At 35.4% G+C, this 27,335-nt stretch overlaps 1 protein-coding gene across 2 annotated transcripts in view; it reads left to right on the top strand.

Moving 5' to 3' along the window:
- The first annotated feature begins 24,501 nt into the window (after positions 1-24,501).
- The window catches only part of LOC148952770 (uncharacterized), a 40,223-nt gene continuing 37,389 nt past the window's right edge, over positions 24,502-27,335 (top strand). For both annotated transcript variants that reach the window (XM_089087419.1, XM_089087418.1), the window contains exon 1: positions 24,502-25,524. In XM_089087419.1, the coding sequence (XP_088943545.1) occupies positions 24,533-25,524 (992 nt within the window). In that variant the 5' untranslated portion in view covers positions 24,502-24,532. The remainder of the gene's footprint in view (positions 25,525-27,335) is intronic.

Genomic DNA, 27,335 nt, shown 5'->3' with positions numbered 1-27,335 from the left:
AGGGCAACTAGCCCCCCCACGCCCACCATTCCCCCAAGCACATGCAATCAAAATTTTGAGATAGCCATATTGTTCAGCGTAGTTGATTTTCAAATAGAAAATACGTTTTTGACGAGGACACTCCCCAGCAACCCTTAGGGCAAGGGTTTTAAGTCAAATCCTGGGGTATATATTGTTTTTATAGGAGGCGCTGTCATAGAAACTTCAAATGGGGCCCATTTGATTGGAAATTCAAAGTGCTAGTGCCTTTTTAAATAATTGAAAGTGATTGGAGGGCAACTAGCCCCCCCTAAGTCCATCATTCACCCAAACACATCCAATCAAAATTTTGAGATAGCCATTTTGTTCAGCGTAGTTGATTTCCAGATAGAAAATACGTTTTTGAGAAGGAAACTCCCCCACAACCCTCAGGGCAAGGGTTTTAAGTTATGCCCAGGGGGCATATAATGATTTTATAGAAGGTGTTGACGTAGAAACTTCAAAAAAAGCTCATTTGATTAGAAATTCAACCGGCTAGTGCGCTTTTTAATAGTCGAAAGTGATTGGAGGGCAACTAGCCCCCCCCCCCCCGCCCAGAATTCCCCCAAACACATCCAATAAAAGTTTTGAGATAGCCATTTTGTTCAGCGGAGTTGATTTACAGATAGAAAATATATTTTTGAGGAGGATACTCCGCCACAGCCCTCAGGGCAAGGGTTTTAAGTTATGCCCTGGGGGCATATAAGGTTTTTATAGAAGACGTTGTCGTAGAAACTTCAGAACAGGGCTCATTCGATTTGAAATTCAAAGGTCTAGTGCCCTTTTTAATAGTCAAAAGAGATTAGTAATATTTTTTGTTTTTGTTGTTGTTTAGACCAGGGCACTTCGTATCGAAGGAGTTTTCGTGGGAACTTCGAAAGGGGCTCATGCGATTGAAAATAGAAAGGGCTGATGCCCTTTTTAATAGTCGAAAGTGATTGGAGGGCTACTAATCCATCTTCCACTTCCATCCTCCCATTTGCCCATTATATTTAAAAACTAAATGTTGCCTTAAGATTAAATCAAAATGCACTGTGATAATGCTAATTCCCAATAAGGCATCTCAGCTGTATCGCAAGAACGACTGAGGGTATTATGTTCAAACTTTCGTGGCTACTTCTGCTCTTAAAATCTAACCAAATCAAAATAGTGTAAGTGTATCCAAGCTATCAAAGAAAGTAAACAGATTTTTTTTCGAATGGTATCAAGTTTTCCATTTCAGGTCAACTAGAAGAGGTATGAAACTAAGTTAAACAGTACTATTTGTGTCCAAATTTTTAAAATGGTGTATGTGGTTAAAAATTGCTGAAAATTTTTCTCCAGCATAAAAATAGCAGGCCAAACTATAAAATCTTAAAAAACGAAAAGATTTAAAGTGTTATTTTCTTTTTAACTGAAAAGACTATGCCAATATAAAACAAACAGATATTAACTAAAAAAAACTTTTTCCACGAAACAAGTTTTTCAAAGAAAAGTAAAGAACTCCATTAAACAAAAAAAGAGCAGAAATAAAATAATCTACCAAACTCGAAACTACCACAAATCAGCATCGATAAATAAATGAAACCCAAAACGAACAGAAATTAAAATAATTAACCGAATCAAACTCAAAACGAGCAGAAATTAACATGAGTTGGGCGCAAAACCCCTATGCCTCCCCAAGGCCAGAACAAAATTTGCACTTTACTGAAATAAATATAAATGTTTTTACTTTTATAACTTTAATAAATCAAATAATTTTAACATTTTGATTAATAAATATCAGTATATGTACGTATATTAAACTGACAATGCACATTCATTTGTATTTTTTTCAGTAAAGTGCAAATTTTGTTCTGGCCTTGGGAAGGCATAGGGGTTTTGCGCCCAGCTTATGTATTATTTTTTTGTTGTTGTTGTTGTTTAGACCAGGGCACTTTGTATCGAAGGAGTTGTCAGTAGTAACCGTATAATGAATTTAAAGTATACATACATATCTATGCCTTAGGCGTAAGTTTGAATTTATACTTTCAATGAATTGTACTGTTACCAGGGTCATTTGCGTATTACAATGAACTCTACATGGGTTGATAGACATGTTTTATATTATGACATCTTTTTGTGGATGATTGCCAGAGAGAGAGAGCGACTTTAAACAAAAAGAAGGTAGGAGTAGCTTTGTTATTGTCTTATTATTTATTTTAGTTTTCTTTACTATGCGTCCTATACTATAATTAAGAGAGAGAGAAGAGTTTATGTTATTGTATATTGTTGAAAAAAAAATTAGTGATGAATTTACACTTTTTGGTATTAATGATGGAAGCGACAAAAGCAACAGTAGTGATATATGACTAGCCAATGTATCTGTGGAAATAACTTCTGGCTCTAGACTATGTCTCGAATGGGACATTATGTATGCAAGATACGTGATATCACTAAGCAAATTTAAGCAGGAGGAGCAGCTGTGTTTTGCTGGAAAAGTAAATATTCTCCATATAAATAAACTTCGGTCAGCGTTAGATGTCCTATCGAAATATATTGATGAGAACAAAATGCATCAGTGAATATTATTATTATTGTAATTATGATCAATAAAAATGTTTCTACTTCAATGGTTTTTTTTCTTTTTTCTTTCTATAGTAGACTAGCGTATATTTTCTAGAGTACAAAAAAGAAATTCTGATTAGTCTGAAGTTGGTTGTGATAGAGTTAGGACTAAAAAAAATGGATAGATTCGAGAAAGATCGAATCATGAGGAATCTAATTCTTATGGGCAAACATTTGATTTTAGATGATGATTTTCTAGACTTGTCTATTCAAAGGAAGATATTTTCTCGGGGGATGCTTGTCAATATAATGAAAACTGATTCTCCATCATTAGACTATTGTATAAAGCTTCTACATCGTGGTCCAAATGCATTTACAAAATTTATTGATATATTGATCACGACACAGCAAAATGATATTGTGGATATGCTTTTAAACATTAGTTTTTAGAAATTTAGGACTTTTTTTCATAAGAAAGATAGTGCTCAATGATGATTTACTCCTCTCTCTCTCTCTCTCTATCTCAGGTAATTTTTTGATGTTTCTAGATCAGTTTCATTGTGGCAGTGAGAGCGTTAACACATGACAAAATGTTTCATACATGTCCACTATGTATGTTCTCACTGGGCAGCTGGTCATCATGTGAGAATTGCACAATGATTGAGGAGTGTGATGAAAAGTGTAGATTATGCAACCCGTGTAAATTGCATAGAGGATATGCTGTAAAAATTAAAGGTTGTAATTCCTGTCTTGAAGAGGTCTGTGACTCTCATCTTAGAGGCTACCTATGCTCCAATTGTCATTATGAAAAATGTAAGCAGTGGGAGAGTACATATCCCGGTATGATTGGAAAGAATCCTAACCGTGATTTTAGTTTATTGCTACGAGATTGGTATCGTCGTGGTTTTAGATTGTTCTGGGAGGAGGAACCAGGTCAACGATTAAAATGTTGGAACAACAATAGAATATGGTTTCTACGTCATTGTTGTGAAGACAATGGGTGTTTTGATTATAAGCCCACAGATTTTTATTTGGCAGTGACAGAATGTGATTCGACACTTGAGGACACTGTTTGTGAAATTGCTTCAAATACGCAAATTGAAACATGTGAATTCTATAGAATGAATGAGAATAGTATCATTGACTATACAAAGAGGTATGACAAGAGTGAAGTCACACTCTACAGTAGAAAATGTGACACAGACATTGAACTACATCAGAATCGGTACACCGTGAAATCAGATAAACTACAAGCACTAGTTGTTGTCGACAAAGACCTAGTAGTGGATGAAATCTAAAGAGTAGAAAAGTCGTGTTTTATCATGTATATAATTTTTTTTTTTATTAATAAACAATTTAAAATAAAAATTTATAAAATTTTATTATTATGGCCCTAAAATAAATATTAAAAAAACTTTTAAGTATATTATCCACTAGAAAGTCGTTCAATTGAGGTAGGTCAACGTAGATATTGAGAAACTGCTTGTAGGTGTAGCCACGACACCTGAACATGAAAAAGAGTAGTGCATGAAAGCCACATGTCTTAGTCGTTAAATCTTGTACTCTCCGTTGATTTTGAATAATGGTTTTCCCACTGCTTTCAATAAAGTTGCTGATGTATAGAGCGTAGAATTTACATAATAGGCATAGAAGATCAAAAAATTCAATATTCTTCGCTGTTTGACAGATGCTTAGCCAATGGCTAGTCGTCAAAGTCGATGGACTGCTATTAACAATGATAAGGGTATTGTTATCACTTGGAATTTTTTTAATGAAGTCCGAGGGTATGCAATAGGACTTGTATTGGGACATGTATGGATCCATACTAAATACATTGATTATTTGGTTTGTGTTCATGGTGCAAGGTCTAGTAGAACACTGCCGTCGGGTGTGATTTCCCAATAGGTTTCAAATTGACTCAGTGATATTAGCATGATACTCTCAGTCAGAGCATCGGCAAATGTACACTCTAAACGAACATTCCCTGTTCGTACTATGGTCATATCCTGTGTGCCTGACAAGTCCAAAACAATAACCCCATGATTTTTTGAAAACATTGATTCAGTTATTCCATTTTCAAATAGTTGAGAGTCATGATCTAGGTATTGCATGGTCAACTCATAGAGAGTTCTATAGGATTTTTATCAAATGATAGTGTGTACAGTGGAATTCCATTAACTTTGCACTCAAGACTAGATAGACTGAAAAAATTGAAATCATGGGGGGATGCAGTTCAGAATCGAACAGCACTGCCACTCTTCACAGAGGCCAATGCCACTTGTGATGGGATTTCTCCATTGATAAACGATGAATCACTATAGCTACGAAAACCGGTGGCAATGTGACGTTGATTGGTGATTGTATGGGGGACAAGAAGTTTGATATTGTTACCATTGGCTCTTAGCTTTTCCACTGCCAATGCAACAGAGCTCATAACTTGTTGTTTTCGGACGTGGAGTATTGCCGATGTGATAATAACATTTGCATCGGGTGCTGCAGGAAGTATTTTTCTCAGAATGAAATTCGATGGGGCCATCTGTAACTTTATGTCAGTCTTGACATTGGGGGGCAACCATTGGGATATATTGAATATCTCATGATTTAATTTTCCAACTAGATGATACTCCTGGGTCACTGCAGTGGTTAACTTACCGTCAGTATCAACACCTATTCGATATTCATAGCCCAGCGATTGTCCTCTCATCTCATTGTACGCCTTTGGCGTCATCATCATTAATTGTATGTAGCTAGCATAGTTCGATAATTTATTGCTAGTGCTCACCAATGTTCCATTAATAAATACATTAATTTGTTTGAATAGGTTGTGTAGAATACAGTTGTCATAGGAGAGAACATCGCCGGCATTCGGAGTTGTATTATCTGACTTTTTCTTCACCACAACATTTAGATCAATAACTGTTGACGACAAATCAATGAAATAGTGTTCATTGGAAAATATTTGAAAGTGTATATTTTCAGAGGGGGGTGGTTGAGGGTGAAATTGTTCATAGTAGCCATACTTGACGCTGACATCAACATTTTCAGCATTGAAGAGATTCAATGAGGAAGTGATTGATGGATATGATTCCTTGTGGGGGAGATAAGCCATCTTAAGAGAAGAAATCCTTCTTTGATCTAACAATCTTCTTCTTTTTCTTCTTCTTCAGCTGCTGCTTATTGGTCTTTGTTGTTTTATTCCTCAAAGTCCTTCTTGATGTCCTTTGCTTCCTGCCTGGGTGGAGACTGATGAGTGAATGACGCGAACGCATCCTTTTCAATCCCTCCCCATTTTGTCAAGATTTTAATTGTTCACCAACGGCTCTTGCTGAATATCTAATATTTTCTTTACCACTCTCCTTGAAATTCTTGACCGACCCCCAGTCCTGTAGTGAGGAGGCAGCAAAATTCGACGCAACAGGTACAAGATATTTTTTGGCAAGGGGTAGTACAGAACAAACTAGCCTAGCAAACCAGCTACTAAGACCTTAGCCAGACATTGTAGTAAGCCCCTTGTAGTAGTCCAGTCCAGTGACTCTTTGTCGTGGACTCAAAGCACCAACATAACAGACAATATCGGGACAGACACATGGTATTCTTCTATTGTTCATTTTTTAGGTTGTTGTACCGTCGTTGTCGTTGACAATGGTTCGAAAATGACATGTAATCACTGCTAAGCCTTTTGAAATTGCTATTGGATCACCTAAATCAGTTCTTATTGTTAACTGACAGAGTTCCAAATAGGAAGTGTTTACGGTAATATACTGAAGATGCTTTATATTGTAGTGGTGAATATGTTCTTGATCGGTTTTTCGTTCAAGAACTCGTAGGAAGGGAACATTTGAATTACCAACCCGAGATGTTTCCACAAATGAAGCGTAGAGAAATATACAAGTGTCAGTGGAGAAGCTGGGTGCATAGTCTGCATAGATAACTCGTTCACTACCACTGAAATTTTCTTTCCTAATAATACGTTTTTTAAAACCAAGAACCTCACGTAAATTCTCATTGAGGAAAATTCTTTCATTCTCAAATGGGTTGGTAACATAAATTCTCCTTTGTTCTGTCGAGTAATTGAAAGTGAAACCACCTTTTTTTTGACTTGCAATTTTTTTGTTGATAACTCGACACAGTTCATGCATGTTATTGTATTCCCTGTAGGGGATGTTAGCAATAGGGTACTGATTAGAGTCAAAAGTTGCCATTGCACCTTCATCACCGAATTCAAACGGTCGTATTTTTATTTCATATTTACGATCCTTCCTCAGGATGTCATAGATATTTTTGAGGATGCAGTCGACAAGGGCCACTTCATATGCACCGTCAAATTTGATGGCGGGGGAGAGTTTTGTCCAAAAATCACTTGTCGTATTCAAGTAATTGTAGAGAGGATCGGAAACGTTGGACATGAATGTTACATAGAAATCATTGGGCATTATCAATATCTTCAACACCAATCCAAGAATCAAAATCAGAGTTGTATCCTAGCCAGTGAACAAGTAACTGTTTCTTACCCCCACGAGAACGTCTCTTTAATGTCTTTTCAATTTGATAGATTTCACTGGCATTTTTAACTTTTTGCAATTCATAGTCATAAAAGCCGCCGAGAATCTCTTCATCTTTGGTATCACGCAGGCGATAAGTTATGGGTTTAGTGTCTAGGATTTTTGCCACTTTAAAAAGTTCAGTGGACCACAAGTAATTCCCCTTTTCAAAAACATTAGTTGTTCTATTAATTCGAACAGTATCACCAACATTGAATTTATTCTTCTTCTTCTTCTTGACTTTTGATTCATTGGAATACTGTTTAAGAAAGGTGTCAATTGTGTCATGATCAGAACGATGAACTTCCATTGGTGTAGAGTTGGACAATGATCGATGAGGTCGTTGATTATAAATCAACATGATTTTATCAAGATCATGAATAAAAGCCGGTGTATTTTTCAATGTACAATATCTTGAAATTAAAAGTCGAATACTTCTTATCAATTTTTCGGCCATTGCAGCCTTTATAGGACTGTGACTATGATAGAGAAGTGTACTATATTTCTCTAGTACTCTTGCAACATGGGGATTAACAACTTCACGACAGAGATCAGGGTGAATTTTTTTATATGAATCACGTTCGAGAAAACTTTCAATGCCCTGAGCAACTTCAACACCTCTTTTTGATCGCACTGGAATTGCATATGCATAGCGACTATAAACACTGATTGCAAGTAGAATTTACTTGTACGGTGTATTGTGACGACGTTGAAGCTCATCTAGAGTCAGGAGATCTGCTTGCATTATATGCAATGGGTAAAAGGCTTTAGTTTTTCGATATTGATTGGCACGAAGTCTATTATTTCTATGCAGAGTGTAACTTGATTCATTCTGTAGATAGTCTTGTACATTTTTAGTGGGAACACCAGTGACTTTGGAAAGAGTTGTGGGGGACCTTAAACTCCCCACCTCACCAATATTTTCATAAACACCTTTCAGAACTTCAACACTTTTGAACGTAAACCCGTTGTGTAACGACCACTACCCTGTTGTATACTGACCGGTGATGGTGATGGTGATGATGACCTGATACGTCTTCGCTTTTGTCTAGCTATCAGCGGTGTGCTAGAATTTTCCAAAATTGATTTAAAATCTTCTTCTTCAAGTTCATTTTTTAATGGTGTCAATGTTGGTGTTGATGATGATGATGACGATGATGCATGTTCATTTAATTTTTTTAGAATTTGTCTATTGCCAATAATACTTTTGGGGTAGTTTAATGTATTTAGAAAGTTGTATAGAGGAGTATCATATTATAATAGTTCTCTACGATTTGCTGCCATATCACAGATTAAATCAAGTGGATTATAGCTCTTGACCTGAATTATAATCCCTGCCCCATTGCTCTCAACTTGACGGTGATCACTATCCAATAGATCGGTTCGGAGTCGTTTAATTTGTTCAACATATGTTTGGGGCAGTAGATTTAAAATTTTCAATACAAAAGAAAACAATTACTACATCTTCAATTGTGTTCCAGCAGCAGAATGCTGAGGAGATGATTCTTTCTTGGGGTCAGCAGCAGCAACAGGGGGCTTCGACCGATATGACTTGTGTTTGTCCACTCGACGAAGTGCATCTTGAAGTAAAAGCAGTTTTCTATATTCTCAATATTCTCATTGTCAAGGAATTTACTCAGATTGTTCTCAAAGTGTTCCACGGGTGAGAGAGCGAGTTCTATTGGCGTCAATTTATAGGGTTTTGACATTCTCTCTCTCTCTAGAGAAAACTATTTAGAAGTCCTGCTATTATTGGCAGTAAAAGTGTGAAAAAGCTACCGCCCGCCTGAAGAAGTTGTTTCCTTTTAAAATTCTTTCCTTTTTTTTAGAGGCCAATGTACGTACAATGGAACGATGTTGCTTTGCCTGTTGCTTAACTACTTCTGCCACTTGAACATTACCCTCGATCAAATTTAAACACAGTTTTGATATTAGATTAATGAAATCATTGCCAATACTATGCTTTAGCCTTGTTGTCCTGTCTGAATGTCTGAAAGGTCTTAAAACTAAAAACAAACGTCGCTGGTAACGTAGTCTGCTAAATGTGAGGAGGTCAACTTCCGGGTCTTTTTGGAGCTAACGGGGAGATATAATGTAAGTTCATTTTAGTAATCATAACTGTATACAAACGAATCTTCGGGCATATTTTGATCAAGATCCACTAGGATGTACTCGTAGGGTTTATTAGTTGCCTGATTGTATGCTGAGAGCAGAAATTTGGTGGCTCCCGGATAGATTTGTTTATTGAGAGTTATTAGCGAGCTAGAATCACGAACAACTCTGTAGATGATATAGTAGGTACAGTTCAATGCAAGTGTTCGCATACATTTGCTCTGATGAAAGAGAGTGTGTAGAACCAGAGTAACAGAAATCTGTTCATGATGAGAGCGAACCGTGAACAGTTGTAGCATTTCCAGGGACCATAGTTCAATAGATTCACCCAGATCGTCAATGATCAACCAAGAGTTTGGTTCAATAATGTTGAAAACATCAAGTCCCTGTATGAATTGTATCTGCACCAACCCTGTCGTGGCAGCACTCGCTTTTATTTTATCATATGACTCCTGCCAAATACTATAGCAATAGTAGATTTTTTTCGGCTTTTCCACAAACATTTTATCACAATTTTTAATTATTTTAGTTAAGAGTGTTGTTTTGCCCGACATTGACGGTCCACACAGAAACGATCTGAATGGTGTTTTAAATTGATACATGTTCCCCTCAACAGTTCACCTGGACAACTAACTGTAGACTATGGCTGTCTAATGACTAAATAATTTCCCTACTACTACTACTCCTTTCAATAATAATAACGAGAAGAAGAAGAAGAAGAATAAATAATAATATTTTCTTTTATTATATACATAAAAAAGGTGACAATAATTTAAATAATATACTACATTGAAAAAGGCACATTAAACATGAATAAAAAAAAAATACACTTTTTTTTTTTTAATTTATTTATAATAAAAAAATACAACATTTAAATAACCAATAGAAAAAAAAAACACTTAAATAAATACACTTTTTTTTTTTTTTTTCTGTTTATTTATTTATTTATAAAAAATACAACATTTATTGGACTAATGCGCACTTGAAATATCATACACTTTTATTTACAACATTTTAAATTTTGGGGTCCCCCCTCCCCCCGGGGGGCGGCCGCTGGGGCGGCCCGGGGGGGGCCCGGGAGCGCCGGGCGCCCGGGGGCCACTGCGGGGGGCCCGGGCCGGGGGGTTGGCATTAAATACTGGAAATTGATCTGCCTTTCAAACACACACACACACACACACATTGAATATTGATTGTGATAGAGAAAAAAAAGAATTAAAAAAAAAAACATAATTACCCAAAAAAAACCTCCCACCCAATTTATACTTTTTTTTTTAGTGAATTTAAGTTAATTTTTTTATACCGAGTTGTTTTATTTAATCTTTAAATTAAAATCGGGCTGTAATTAAATAATTAACCTGTGGCACTAACTTAACACCATCCTCAAGTACATAGACATTGTCCGATATGGCAGACATGGCGTTTTTCTCAACTCTAACTGTGTAGTTTTTAAATTGTAAAGAGCGAATCGCCATGACTTTCGCCCTTGTCACTAAACTACGTTCCACACAGTTTCTATACAAACTCATGTTGAAATTATTTTTTACAAAGTGTGTAGGTACCCCCTTGCAAACTTGTTTGATATCCTTGCCGTGCGTTTCCACACAGTATACCTTCGGTCCAGGAAACACACCACTGGATATCAGATCGCTACCCGTTCCAGATTTTTACATTAACAATTGATTTGGGGCCTGGCGTTTCACGAGCTCTGGGTAGAGGGATTCATCCCAGTTAGTGCAGTCCATTCGTGAGCTAATGTACTCGCCATTTTCCAAATCAATCAACATATTTTCAGTTTTTAATTTTAACAGGAGTGACTCAGTTTCCCCGTAATACACTTGAAGTTGTCCCTCAATCGGCCACTGTACCCTACATACATTATAATAAAATGACAATATGAGTTTCTTGGATATTTCAGTTATTGCACTTCCGCCTGCAATATTTTTATTTAATACAATACTTCTTTTCTTACGATGTAGGAGCACCATATTAGAGTCTATAATTGTGACCGATTTCAAGTTTGGATCCACAATGATTCAAGCACAATCTTTGGAACTGGTTATAATGGCACATCGACTTCTGTTTCATACGTTCTCACACATTTTACTAAAACCTAAGTTCAAAATGAGTTTATAGACTTATTTTTCAGCCTTTGTTTTCACTTGTGAACGCTTCCTGACATAAATGTCGATTAATGTTTTCATACCAGGATTTTGATCAAATTGGAGGGCTCTATGAATCTTTGTGACCTTAAAACCATTGGACACCATCCATTTCAATAGCACGTGATGAACAACGATATTCTGTTTCGGGTTGAGATCGGCAATTAGTTTTTGTTTTGAAGGTACCCAGTGCATACTCCCGTCCTCTACTAAAGATAAATTGTAGGGGCTCAGAGAGTCCCTACCCACCGGTCTATTTATGCACGGGAAAACAAAGTCCTTTACCGAGTCATGGATTTCCATGGGTATTTCACCGTCAATTTCAAAAACCATCCCTGTGCCCAAGTCTTGTTAACACTAGCAATGTTGGGAAAATTTAAAGCAAAGGGTTTAATAAGTCACAAATATTTACCACTCCGTACACAGTAGTTAGTAATTACCAATGGGTCAAGATAGTTTAGCTCCAAAAAAACAGAGTTCGACTGTTCATCAGTGTGCTGCCAACTCGAATCAGTTTTCATGATACGATCCCCATGAAAAACAAACCCACCCCTCATTGATCGCTCTACAAACAGATGCTAATCCACATCGGCGATCAGACCTATTTCTTCTTTGCTAATTTTAAGTATCAAGTCCATCACCAAATGGGGAGTGGAAAAATAATAACCTAACTCCAACCCAAACTCCCCATAGATTTTATCAGTATTTTTGCACACAATGTCCAGAAGAGTGAGTATGTCACTGGCCAAGTATATTTTACAATAATCCCACCCATTTTTACACCCGCCCTTTGCACAAACCCTCTTAGCAAATTCGTAGTCGCTAGTGGTGCACTCACTCTCAGTAAGAGAATTGTAAAAAGCTTCAATGGGCGGTAGTGACTCCTCATCTAGCCTCGAGCCAGAGTTGTAATAATCATATGGATATATACCCTTACACGTTAATAAATCATACATTTCATCATCGGGGAAGCGCTGTTTGAGGAGGGGGAAGCTATCAAAATTGTCACTTTTCTTCACCTGAATCAATTGACTTAATGATTTGGGGAAGAAGCAGAAAGAGTCTAAAAAACGGATTTTTTCAGGCACGTGTTACCCTTGTCAACTGTTTTCCACATGAATTCTAGCAGCAGTAGCTTCTCCGAAGATTTGGGTATGATATTATATGAAAATGAACCATCTATCCATGCGTTATCTACAACTCCTCACTTGGCAATGCGGGCCAACGCCGTAAGAACAAACTTTAAGTCGTAATTGGAATTGTGTATAAAAACAGGTACGAAATATTGTTTTCTAACGTTTAAATTGCATGATTGGTGTGCTACCCCTCTAGAGTTACTCCCTGCCGATGTAATTTCCTGCCACAAATGATCATGGTCGATCACCTTCCTCCTCCCCCCAGTCCCAACACCATCATCAAATTCTCCCTTGCACACTCAGCACATTTTACGATTTTTAATGGCAACTATGTCATCTGGTGATAGGACCATAGGATAGTTTGTATAACGAAGGCGCGAAATTGCACAGTTCGCTGTTTTGACTAGACTGACCAATGCCGAGCGCATACAGTCTTCACCGTCACTCAACATCTCCACTACCTCCAACACTTGCATGGTATTATTGGAATCTTATTGCGTGTGAGCGTAAGAGACTCCTATGACTTCATGTATTTTAACACTATTTGAATTTGATGGATTGTACAAGTCTTTCACCTTGACTTCAGATTCTGAAGCAAGCTGCTTGCTCAGCGGGGGCGTGTTTTGGGATATTTCTAACCGTAGGAATGTTTTCTCTCCGCTTTACGAATGCACTGCATGGTCCAGATGTCAATTTCAGTATTTCTTGTGGTGCTTTAACTTTATATCGGCGCGAAATCTTGAGAGGTATGTGTAGCAGTAATAGAATACACCCCCACCCCCCCACTTTTTAACCGCACGTATAAACCTACTAATATCCGGCATCTGATTGAAATGGCCAATTGAATCGGAGTCTGTGGGTGGGGTGTATATAATCCACACCCAATGTTCTACTGATTCAATTGAAGGAGCCCGCACTGGAAATAATACACCCTTCTTATCGGAACGCTAACCCTCTTCAAATTCTGTTTCATACTGTAACACCGTGACAGCAATCTTTAAATGTGCATTAGCCCGCTCAAAAATATCTATTCCTTTTAGTGTCACGGGATATTGACCATTTAAACAATTAAAATCTACTTTGGGGAACTTTGAACCCTCCCTACCATTAACTGCCATTTTGTCCAACTTTTTCTTAGATGCATCATCGCGCAGAGGTCTGTATGCCGCAATTAAAAACGCATACTTGAAACACTGCAGCCTCGTATCGAAACAGAGTCGTTGTAGCCCCCTACACCCCTCTACATCTGAATGATATTTTAAAACTTGAGCCCTCTCCCCACCCCCACCGCTTCCAATAAAATACTTTTTAAAACTACATCTATTAACATTTAAACTTTCAATAAATAAAACAACAGATCCACTACCCCCCTCGTTATAATTTTCCCACTTACTGTGAATACTATTGGCCCAATTTAGAAAAACCTCCCCATAATTTGATAAATGCGGGTGCATTGCCAACAACTCTGTGTGCAGTTATTTTAAAGGAATCACACACGTACTTTCATTAAAAAAAAATATTTTTAGTTCGGTTGATGCTTTTACATTAACCCCCACCCCTCCCACTTTCATTTGTTGTTCACTTCTTAAGCGCATCTGATAATTACATTACTGGGTACTTGTACGGGACGCTGGGAGTATATACCCCGACACACACTAGTTGACAGTGTCACAGAATTTGGCGCTGTAGACCAGTGTGTGATGCTAGGCAGAGTTGGAGAGAAAAAAATCCGGAAGAGGGGAGACTGTTGCTGTTGTATTACTACTATTTCTATCTATAGCATTGAGTGGAGTGGTGGTGGGTGACAGAGAATTATCAATAACACCACTCCCAGTCTGTTCAATCACATTGGGGGGGTGTGACATGAGGTCCCCCAGCACATATTCTAATGTGTTTGGGGACAATTGGTCAAGCCAGCCTGTATTGTCCTCTGATCTAATTTCGTTATGAGGACCCGGTTCAGATTTACTTGTAACATCATCATCTAAATATTCACGTATGAAACTATCCGCCCACTCCGGGTCCTCAACCATGTCAATATCACAGCTTAAGTCATCCAGGCTGGCCATTTCCCCAAAAACATCGTTAAGGAATCCACTTTGCCACTCCATAGTCTCTAGGACCAGTATAGGTTCATCCTTGAACTCTGCTGGTGGTGACAGAATTGGTCCTGTAAATATAGGTGCCTCATCACTCCATGGTGTCGCTGGTGGTGGTGATATATTTTTAATCTGTAGAAAAAAAAAGTTTTATTTTTTTATGTAAATTTTTTTATAGTTAATAAACTTTGTCAATTTCTCATAGTCATTGTCACACTACCATCACCATCACCACCTGAACAATTAAAAGAAGAAGAAAAAAAAAAGTTACATTGTCTTTTGTCTTTAATAATGTCAAATTAACACGTTAAAAAATATATTTTTTTTTTTTTTTTTTATTAAGGAAAATTTATTCTTTTTCTTATAAAAAATTAATTTTTTTATTCCAAAAATTTTTTTTTTTTTAAAAAAAAATTAAAAATTTTTTTCCAATTCGATTGTTTTAGCCCCGCTACTATCCTAAGCTCCTGCTGAAGCTAGCTTCAAATATTGAACTTTGTATCTTTAAAAAGTATAAATGACACAAAAAGGTATTTTTTCAAAAATAGGGGGCAATTGCTCCTTATATCTCAAGTTTCACCACTACTATCCTAAGCTCCTTCTTGAGATATCATCTAATATCTAAATTTTTATTTTTTTTAATTTATAAATTAAAAAAAAAAGGTATTTTTTTTTTTTTTTATTTTTGGGGAACTTGTCCAGTTTCTATAATGTTTCCCCACTAATATACTAAGCTCCTGATTACGCTAGCTTCTAATATTTAAATTTTTATATTTAAAAATTATAAATTTCACAAAATGGTTTTTTTTCCAAAATAGGGGGGCAATTGCCCCCACTACTATCCTAAGCTCCTGCTGAAGATAGGTTCGAATATTGAACTTTGTATTTTTTTTAAAAATATAAATACCACAAAAAGGTATTTTTTCAAAAATAGGGGGGCAATTGCTCCTTATATCTAAATTGTCACCACTACTATCCTAAGCTCCTGCTGTAGCTAGTTTCGATTATTTAACTTTGTATTTTTTAAAAGTATAAACCTCATATGTCGGTGGTTGATGATGCTACCTTCTCAATACTCCGTATTTTCCTGTGTCTTTTGCCAACGGATTTGTTTGAAGTTGACCTGGGCTAAATAAATGCTTGTAAGAGAGAGAAGAACTTTTTTCTCCATCCATATCAACAATTAAAGTGCAATTAAAATGTTGGATGCTCCTTTTTAGAACCCTCCCTCCCCTCCCCCTCTCCCGGGGAGGACCCTTGGGACCCGGGGGCTTCGCTCAATATAGGAGGATCGATACACTATCGAGGTCGTGGGGTGGGGTTTTGGACTTCACAACACTGTTCACATAGAACAACCTCAAATTCTTTCTCGTAAACACCTAAGTGTTTCAATGAAACGACCAAAAACGGCTTCACCCAAATAATGTTTCTTAACACTACCGCGAAGACATATTTGGAAATTATCAAAAAACCTTTTTCCCTGTGTAAATTGCTTATTGAAGATATACATCTTGGTATTTAAACTCCAATTTGCATACGACCCTACTTAGAATTCGTATCGGATTAAAAGGCGATGGTATATCTGATCAATTAAAACTTTTTTTAGAAAAGGCTTGATTCACTAATTTACATTTATTATAGCTCGATGTTACGTGTGTTTATATTTATTTTAAACTTTCGTTTTTTTTTTTCAATTAGTTAGTTTTTTTTGTATATTTTTTAAATTGCATTTTTACAAATATGAGGTATATTTTAATCTTGAAGGTTTTTTTTTTTGGTTTTTACAATCAATTAAAGAACTACTTTATATATATCGCTATTTTTTTTAATGAAATAAAAATAAATATATTAAAAAAAAATTTTAATTTTTTAAAAAGATATGCCCCTGAGAAAATTTTGTCTTATTTTTTGAAAATAGGGATAGAAAAAAAAATATGTATATACTTACAAATTCTGATTGGACATATATATCTGAACTCCTTTGTAATACTTGAGGGGGGTAAAGGTCACACTCTTCAGTAGGGTGAGCTGAGTAATTATATAAGGAAGTCCACTCCCTTTTCAAGTTCATTCAAGCTGATATGGATCTAGCACGGGGGTCAGAGGTCCCTGTCATTAAAAGATTCTCAGGAATTGGCTGGTCTTGTGTAGTTCTAGTAGCGAATTTTATAACTGAAGGTCTTGTAGCTTGCATTAGTACACCTTCGCTATATCGTGCCCTCTTTTCAGAAGGGGGGGTATTGCATGTGTCCACTTACTTGAAAAAAAAAAATTCATTTTAGGTTTGTGAAAAAAATTCAGTTTATTTTATGAATTTAAAGTATTGCAAAACTTTTTTTTTTTTTTCAATATAGCTAAGCACTTTTTTTTCAAAAAAATCCATAAAAAGTTTAACTTTTAATGATAAAAAACAAAAAGAAAATGACGAAGTGCATTGAAGTTTTTTAAAAAACATCCATAAAAAAAAAAAAAAACACTTATCTTGATAAAAAAAAAAGACAATTATATTGATAAAAAATGAAGCTTTTTTAAAAAATAAAAAATTAAAAAATCAACAATTTATTATAATTCCCAAATTAACGTTATAAAAGATAAGCACTTTTTTTTTTCAAAAAAAAATAAAAAAGACCAATTTATCCCTATAAAAAAAAATAACCCCGTAAATGCAGCCTGGCCTGTAATTATTTTAAAAATAATGCATATAAAAAAAAAAACAACTTATATTTATAAAAAGTGAAGATTTTTTAAAAATCAATACATTAAAAAATAAAAATTTTATTCTAACCCCAAATTACCGATCGAAAAGCTAAGCACTTTTTTTAAAAAAAACATCTAAAAGACCACTGATCTTTATAAAAAATCACACCTTAAATTTCAACCTATAAGAGAATTAGAGGTTTTTTCAGCTCCTAAAAACAACGGGCTTGTAAGTGTATAAGTATCCCTTAGTTCTAGTGTAAGGAAAGAATTTCTTCCTTAACTTAATGACAATTTCTTTTTAATATTGCTAATTTTTTTTACTCACAATAAATTTGTTTTAATTATAATTTTTTTTTTTTTAATTAAAAAAAATGCTATCTCTAATATAAACGACTCGAAACTGATGGATAAAAAAATATTTAACCTTATTATATACAAAAAATAATAGGCGATTAAAAAATAATAGACCCCGGTTTTTTTAACTAAAAAAAAAAAAGAAATTGAAATTTTAAATTGCGTCGTTCCTAGAGTGTAAAGACCTGTAGACCTGTTTGTACGCAAATGACCCTGGTAACCGTACAATGCATTGAAAGTATACATTCAAACTTACGCCTAAGGCATAGATATGTATGTAAACTTTCAATTCATTGTACGGTTACTACTGTTGTCGTAGGAACTTCGAAAAGGGCTCATTCAATTGAAAATAGAAAGGGCAGATGCTCTTTTTAATAGTCGAAAGTGATTGGAGGGAAAATAATCCCCCTCCAACACCCACCCTCCCATTTGACTTTATGTTTAAAAACTAAATGTTGCCTTAATATTAAATCAAAATGCACTATGCTAATGCACTAATTCCCAATAAGGCATCTCAGCAGTATCCCAAGAACGACTGAGGGTATTATGTTCAAACTTTCGGCGCTGCTTCTGCTCTTAAAATTTAACCAAATAAAAATAGCGTAAGTGTATTCAAGCTATCAAAAAAAGTAGACAGATTTTTTTGCGAATGCTATCAAGTTAGTTGCCCTCAAATCCCTTTCGACTATTAAAAAGGGCACTTGACCTTTGAATTTCCAATCAAATGAGCCCTTTTTGAAGATTCTACGACAACGCGTTCTATAAAAACTTATATGCCCCCAGGGCATAACTTACAATCCATGCCCTGAGGGCTGTGGGTTGTCATCCTCAGAGACCTAATTTCCAGAACTTTCAACTACGTTCAACAAAATGGATATCTATAAATTTTGATTGGATGTGTTTGGGGAAAAGGTGGGTGTGAGAGGGGTGTTAGCTGCTCTCCAATCACTTTCAACTATTAAAAAGAGCACTAGACCTTTGAATTTCCAATCGAATCAGCCTTTTTTGAAGTTCCCACAACATCACTTTCCATAAAAACCTTATATGCCCCCAGGGCATAACTTACAAACCTTACCCTGAGGGCTGTGTGGGATTTTTCTCCTCAAAAACATAATTTTGATCTGGAAATCAACAACGCTGAACAAAATGGCTATCTCAAAATTTTGATTGGATGTGTTTTGGGAAATGGTGGGCGTGGAAGGGGAGCGAGTTCCCTTCCATTCACTTTCGACTATTAAAAAGGGCACAAGCCACTCCAATGTCCAATTGAATGATCCCTTTTTGAAGTTTCTGCGACAACTTCTTCCATACTAATTGCCCGGGTCTAACGGAAAAAAATATAACAAATAATACATTGGGCCAACATCGTTCTTATATGCCCCCAGGGCATAACGTACATTCCTTGCCCTGAGGGTTCTGGGGGAATGACCTCCTCAAATATATATTTTCTATCTAGAAATCAACTACACTGAACAAAATGGTTATCTCAAAATTTTGATTGGATGTGTTTGGGGGAATGATGAGTGTGGGGGGGGGGGGTCTAGTTGCCGTCCAATCACTTTCGACTATTAAAAAGGGCACAAGCCACTCACACTTCCAATCGAATGAGCCCTTTTTGAAGTTTCTACGACAACTCCTTCGATGCAAAGTGCCCTGGTCTAAGACCAAGAAAAAAAAAAAAAAATACATTCCGCCAATGTCGTTCTTTACTTAGGCAGCGCTATTGCGCTGCCTATGATATGCAAACTTTCTTGTGTTTGAATAACTACACTAATTACTAATAAGCAAATACATATTTAAGATCACCATAAAAAGCTGATTCTTTGACTGAATGATATCAATAGTTAGGCTCTTATGCTTTCGTTATTGACAAGGATCATTATTTACTTACCATTCATTACTATAAAGAATTTTTTTTTTTGCTCCAACCTAATCATATAGAAAAAAATGTTTGTGGAAAACTTGTTTAGGGTTACTCAGTCAAAAATTAGAAATTGTAATTTTCTTTATTATTAGTCAACCTATTGGCAGGCAGCCAACAATGGGGCAACGAACATTTTTTTCCATGGTTTTTCCGTATTCTGCTTTTTTTCCTTTGGTTTTCTTATAATTACTATATAGTCCCAAATTTCCAGGTGGGGACCATGAACCCCCTGCCCCCCTTTCTGGTGCCCTTGGCCTCGTTAAACCAAAAATGAGTAGAAATAAATTCAAATAATTTTCCAAGCTTAAAACTACTACAAATCACCATAAATAAATGAATTGAAACCAAAACAAACAGAAATAACAATACAGAATTTATTCATAATCAAACTGATAACAATTACCAGCAGTAGGAATGACAACCCCCACGCCCCCTTAAGATCAGTAATTGAATTGTACTTTACTGAAAACAAAATACATTTTAAATGTTTTCACTTTTTTGACTTCAACAAATAAAGAAGTATTAAGATAGTAAGGAATAGATATCAGAATAGCCTATGTATATCAAACTGACCATACACGGCTTTTTTTTAAGTAAAGTGCAAATTATTTTCTGGTCTTAAGAAGAGATGGGTGTTGTCAGCCATACTCCTTTTACTTCTTGCTCGTTTTGAGTTTGACTAGGCTATCTATCATAATTTCTGTTAGTTTTCGGTTTCATTTATTTGTTAATGGTGATTTATGGTAGTTTTACACTGGGAAGATAAGAAAAACAAACTCGTAGAATTTGAAAACGCTTTTGTCCGTAAAAACTTAAACAATTTAGAATGTTTTGGTTCCCAAAGCCAACTGTCTTTTCAAAGGATAGCCAAACCTTCTTAAACTTTTTGATGCCATGTTATTTAGCTTAATTTTGATGATTGTTTGCCTAAATTGCTTTTCTTCTTCAGTTTTTTTTTTTAAATTGGAGCCCACTACTGCAAAAAATTGCAGAAAATCATATGGAAGCCTTTTCAACAAAACAGGATTTGTGTTTTTTTTCTATATTTTTAAGATACTTCTGATGTGTAAATTTCTTTTTTTCCCGTTCCTTAGCACTTTTCAAGGAAATTAAAAAAAACTCCAATAAAAGTTTCAAATTTAGAAACCTTACTTTCCAAATGGGGGGAGGGTATTTTCCGCGGGGGTATTTTCCAAGGAGGGGGCAATTTCCACGGAGTTTACTTTCCATGGGGGGATTTTTCGTCGGGGGGGGGGGGCATTTTCCGGGGGTTATACACATACCCCCATTCACTATATTCATTTGTGTTATTTTACTGTGTTCATGGCCGTATATTTGGCTTTAAATTACACTTATTTGTCTATCTATCTAATATGTAGAATAATTGTACCAAACACATTTTGCATGCAGACCCGCTATGCTTACCCCCCCCCCCTTATGTGCAAATCTATAGCGCAAACTTATTTCCAAAGTAGCGAAGAAACTAACAAAAAACCGGTGTGTTCTCGAATTTTACACAGCGTAAACTTGAGTGAGTGGCGTGTAGTACACAAGTACCAAAATTCCATCCCCCTACGGAAATTAAAAAAATTAAACTCCAATAAAATTCGCAAATTTGGAAAGCCATATTTTCCACGGTTTTTTTTTGGGGGGGGGGGGATTTTGTATTTTCCGCGGGGGGTATTTTCCGAGGGGGGGGTATTTTCCGAGGGGGGGGGGTATTTTACGGGGGAGGGGGTATTCCGCGTGAGGGTATTTTCCGTGGGGGGTATTTTCCGGGGGGTATTTTCTGCGGGGGGTATTTTCCGGGGGAGTATTCGACGGGAGGATATTCGCCTAGAACTATCTGCACTTTTTAATAAGACTTTCAACTTTTTTATTAATAGTAAGTGTATCGCAATTTTTTCCTTGAAGACATAAGTTTAGATCGTTTAATTTCGCAAAGATATCTGACAAATAACACACCTTGGATAGCCATAAGTCGTTTTGAAGAGAAGCAACGAGTTCACGTTTTCGTTCGGTTAAGGATATTTCAATTCCTCATTTTAATATAAATAAGCTTTTTAAACTTTAACCTCTTGACAACCATCTTACTTCTGCATTTAATAATAAAGTTGTATAGACAGAATCTATATCCTCACAATGATTTGAAAATAAGTCACTGTTAAGGGCGTGGCCCTTAATACAATTTATGATCTTTACGGCCTTCTGAAGCACATCGTTCAATTATGGTGCTAATTTTTTAGCTGCAAGGGCCTCTCAGTGAATAAGACAGTGAGTAAAAGTTATATGGTCATAATGAGTAGCTTGAAAAAATGATTTAACACCAATGTTTTTGCCCATCATCACTATTGCACCATCTGTGCATATTCCACAGCAATTTTTCCATTCTAGACTTTCAGTCTTTAAAAATTCATCAACTTTACAATGTGTGTCTTTTCCTTTAGTTTGTTATAAATATTTAACTTTAATATTTAAAAATTTGACTTTAAAATCTCTTGCATTTCGCTACGCGACCCCATTTGAGGTCGCGATCCATAGTTTAGGATGGCCTGGCTTAGAATATTAGATTGAAAATATCAGAGTATGCTGAGGGGTATGTTGAACTAATAAAAAGCACTACGCGCATACTATTACTGCTATTAGGTTTATTAGTAGTACTACTAATATTATTAGGACTAATATTTTCCAGGAATATTGGTATTAATGTGGATCTTTCAGTGACCTTTGAGGAGGGCGTTGGGCTAAATCAAAACAAATCATGTGCATGCAGTTTATCAACAGGATGTATCAGAAATAGCTTAAAATATTAAGTCGAAACTATCAAGGCATGTCAAGGGTGTGTTGTACTAGATCAAAAAGGTACATTGTAAATACCATTACTGTATACTACTAATACTAGCTCTGCTATCGCTAATACTACTCATGTTACTCGTACTATTACTGCTGCTAGGGTGTAGTGCATATCTTATACTCTAGAATAGGGTACTAAGTAGAAGCTTTCACCCAAAGTTTATGTTAATTTAGGGCTAAATCAAAAGGCACTATGTGTATGCTGGTTGATTATAAGACGTCTCTGTAATATCTCTAAAACGACTGTGGATATAAAGTTGAAACTTTTAGGGCTACAACTTTTACCACTTCTGGTCTTACAATTAAGCTAAATCAAAAGAGTGTAACTGCATCCAGGCTGTTAAAGTAGCATTGATACAATGTTTGGGAATGGTACTAAGTTCCATTTTTAACAGAGTTTTATTTTGGAGTTTTATTTAAAACAAATTGTATTTTAAACGTTTCCACTTTTTAATTCTATTAAATCCAAAATTATTAAGACTTTAAGGGTAAAATATCAGTATGTTTATATAGAACTGTCAATTTACATTCATTTCTTGTTGTTTTTTAGTAATCATAAGGTGTCAGCCCAATTCATCTTTGTATCTGCTCGTTTTGGGTTTGGATCTAAAATTTATTGTAATTTCTGGGTTTTTTTCCCTTCTTTTATTTATTGATGGTGATCTGTGAAGACCTTGTTTTGTTAAAATGTGTTTTTAACCAATACATAAATAAAAATACACTTATTACTTGCTTAAAGAGAGTAGATATATATGCAAGCCTACCGCGTACCAAAGACCGAGTAAAGCCTGGAATAAAGTTGTAAATGTGCTAAACCAGTGTCTTGAAAATGAGGTAAATTTTCCCCGGGTCGTGATTTCGCTCTTTTGTGAATTATCCCTATGTTCTTTTACTTCTTTTGCTTATTTTTGTATATCAATTTGTCAAAATACTATTGCTTATGATAGTCTGAAGTTTCACAGGGAATACGTGTTTCTGTTCATGAGAACAATGCTATTTATTTCTGTCTTGGTTTTTCTTTTTAAATCCGTGTGTACTACAAAAACTTGAATTTGGCTGTACTGCTAGAAAATATAGTTTCCTACAAAAAAAAGAATAAAAAAAAAGTGCGTCCTGTTTTTACTCTTAAAAAGGCACTACAACGTTCAATCTTTGATCGACTAACCCTTTCCTAAGTTTATAATGCAAATAATTCTATCCGAAATTTCAGGGAGAATAAAAAGAATTAAATACATTTTAGACAAATCTTTCTGTACAAGGTGCACCCAAATAGAGATGGTGTGAAATTCATAGCTTTTTTTGCTGACAGATGTTTGTTCAGCTCTTTTGTCAGTCTCTTTTTTGTGCTCAAGTTTGTTTTCTTTGAGAAAAAAATTTAAAAAATATATAAAAATTTAGCAAATAGATTATGCTAAACAGTTGTGAAAACAAAACAAATTTTGATCAGGCTACTGATTTTACCTTTTGCAATATCTTCCAAAATTGGTCTACTTATTTATGTTTATTAACTTAGTGAAATATTTTATCTTCTGATGGTGCAAAATTCACGAAAAAATACATTTGTTTGTTATTTTGAATAGTGTTACGTATTTCCACCTTTACAATTTTAAAAATATATTTGTGCATTAAAATCTTGTGTATTGCTGTTCTGAAAGAAGCTGCAGTTTTTTCGTTTTTTTTTTACAAAATATATCTTATTTTAATGCAGTAAATTTTGTCTCTAAGCAGGGCCTCTAAGACTTTCAGTTTTTTGTCTAATGAATCGATTTTGCCCTCTCTTAAGTTTATACGACAGTCAGTTCTATATGGAGTTGCCAGGAAAAAAATAGAATCAAATACAATTCTAGCGTTGGTAACACACGAGTGCAGAAAAAGAATTGAATACTGTTATGGTTTAATTCTTCACAAACATTTATAGTTGATATCACTCCAAACAACTTCCTGCATCGGTAAAAAGAAAAATAAGTCTGAATTTATTTCCAAGATATGATTGTTTAATTGAAACAAATACGTGAGGTGCCATAAATTTTGTTTATCCTAGATAAGAGATAGGCGAAGTAATCAGAAAGGAAACAGTCAGTGTAAAAGCTCAACTAATATAGTAAAAATGGTGAACCTCGGAAAAAGTCTTGGTGTTCTGAGCAGTGAAATACCTTACCAAAGAATTTCTCGGCCAGAAAATCTTAAAAAGAAAGAATGGATTTTAAAGTCTTTTGGGCTTATCACTGTAATGTTACTTCTCAGTTTTTGTTTTTATACTATGCTGCGGATGCAAAGGTGCCGTGTTCGAGTTAATGGACAGCATTTAGAATGTGGAAGAGAACAAATTTTTTTACAAGGAAAGGAATTACACGACAACGGTTTGATTATGAAATCACTTGCGAACGGTGTAGCGAAAACACCATTTCCTCAACTTCCTTTGCCAGCTTTAATACTGAAATACATTGACCAGTCGGCTTTCACTTTTGAAAAATATTGTCGAGAGCTTGTCAGCACTGGTGGAAACCTATTAACCTGGGATTTAGATATACCATTTAATCCAAAATTAAATGTGAATCCACTTCAATTATTTGGGATTCGTACACTTCTCGACATTGCACAGAAATATAATATTTTTATTGTTCTTAGTATAACAGGCTCAGATCAGATAAATGAGGTAAACAAGATCACATATGAAGACATAGACCTGTTTATATACAGTGTGGTCACTCCAATAATTCACACACTTAAAGGTCACTCTTCCCTCTTGGCGTATAGTCCTTTAGCTAGAGCAGATGACATGCTCGAGCTAACCGATGCTGATGATCTTTGTACTAATACCACCATGCTTGAGAGTGTTGGTATTGACGAGAGATATCCAAGTGGGATAAGTATAAGGATGGTGCAGTATTTTGTTGCTAGAGTTACCGAAATTGTTCACACTATCGACCCTGGAGAACTAGTGACGGTTACTTCTTCTAGTCTCTTAGGAGTTAAGCCTGTTGGTCATCCAGGTTTTTTCTCTGACTACTGCTTGGAAAAAGCCTGTCCTGAATGTAACAGCCATAAATCTGCCTTGGATTTCTACATGCCTGCAAGCTTTGGCATACAAGACGGAAAGTAAGTGACTAAATACTATTTTTGGTGGAATTTAAGAGGGTAGAGCTACAGTCAAAATATCATGTCCTTGAGCTAGTGAGTGTGGAGGAGAGATAGATTGATAGAAAAGTATATAGATAGATAGAGAGAGAGGGAGAAGGAAAAAAAGAGAGAGATAGAGCATATATTTAACCGTAGATTTCAATGCTCTTAACAAATTTTTATGAATTAAACTTCGCTCTATAATCTTTATTTCCACAATTTAATTAGTTCTCATCTTCCATAGTAAAGTATTAGAATATTTATTGTTTTGCCCTGGTAGATGATAGCAAAACTGCAACTAGGCGTTTTGTGCGCAACATTCATGGTTTAGCTCTGGCTTTTTCCTATCATGGCCACCCAAATCATGATTTAGCTCTGGCTTTTTCCTATCATGGCCACCCAAATCATGGTTTAGTTCTGGCTTTTTCCTATCATGGCCACCCAAATCCTGATTTAGCTCTGGCTTTTTCCTATCATGGCCATACAAATCGGGAACGTGACTTTTTTTTAATAGCTAAGGGTAAGTATAAATTGTTAGAACAAACCCAATGTAAAAAAAATGGAATATCAATTACAGATCAGGTGATGCATTTGTTCTACAGAGGTCAACTCAGATAACAGATAGAGTATTTCTTTTGATATTAAATTTCAAAACCGCTTCTGGAAAGTATGGAACAGCCACATTAACGATTATCCCAGGGACAGTGGAAATACGTTGCATAAAGGAAGACACCATACATTCATGGGTTTTTTCTAAGGTACCAGAATTATTAAGCTAATACCACGATTTTTCACTAATTAGGTCTTGAAATTAGCAAAACAACACCCCAAGTTTAGATAGAACAGAGTACTGAGGGGTACTGGAGACCTGATTTAGTAAGAGCCCCGATTGTTATCTTCTCGTGAATGTCGATCTAAACCTTTCCGCTAGTCACGAATATTAGAGGGAAAGCTTAGCTGTGCTCGCTAACTAGCTATAAAATAACACACTTAACCTAGAATTCGCCTTAATTCTATACAAATTAAGTATTGTGTGATTCAGATATTGTTGTGTGATCTGTCAGAAAAAGAAATCTGAGAACGAGAAGAAATTTAGAACCAACAGCTATTCAGCTATCCCCTAAGGCTATGAAGAAATGCCCAGAGGTGATATTCAGAAAAAGAAAAAAAAAACATACGAAGCTTTCGTTGGCAATCGGAGGTATTAGAAAAAGTGCATTTTTGCCTTTAATTTTTTTTATCTTTTTTGCATACAGTTCCTTTCCATTTTTTTAATTTGATTTAATATGGATAGTTTATCAGTGTCTTAATCCATTCTGAGAATTTATAACTTTCAAATATTAAATGACGCAATGTTGCTCAAATGTTTGTAAGTAGATTACACATAATAAATGTAAAGGTTTTCCTCAGAAATTAACGTGACTTACAAATCGAACTCTATCATTTTGTGTGCTAGCATTAATCCCAACATACAAATACATTAGCTGCAAGAAATATGTTTGAGGGATTGCTGTGTAAGCATGCTAGAGTAGATGGAAAGTGATGTATACTGTTTATCTTCATATTGATTTTTTTTTTAATTTGATTTGATTTAATATGGATAATTAATTTGATTTAATAGGGATAGTTTATCAGTGTCTTAATCCATTCTGAGAATTTATAACTTTCAAATATTAAATGACGCAATGTTGCTCAAATGTTTGTAAGTAGATTACACATAATAAATGTCAAGGTTTTCCTCAGAAATTAGCCTAACGTGACTTACAAATCGAACTCTATCATTTTGTGTG

This window comes from Artemia sp. Qi Xiang Cuo, chromosome 4, assembly GCF_049724085.1.
Source record: "Artemia sp. Qi Xiang Cuo chromosome 4, ASM4972408v1, whole genome shotgun sequence".
Lineage (NCBI taxonomy): Eukaryota > Metazoa > Arthropoda > Branchiopoda > Anostraca > Artemiidae > Artemia > Artemia sp. Qi Xiang Cuo.
This window is presented reverse-complemented; position numbering and strand designations above follow the sequence as displayed.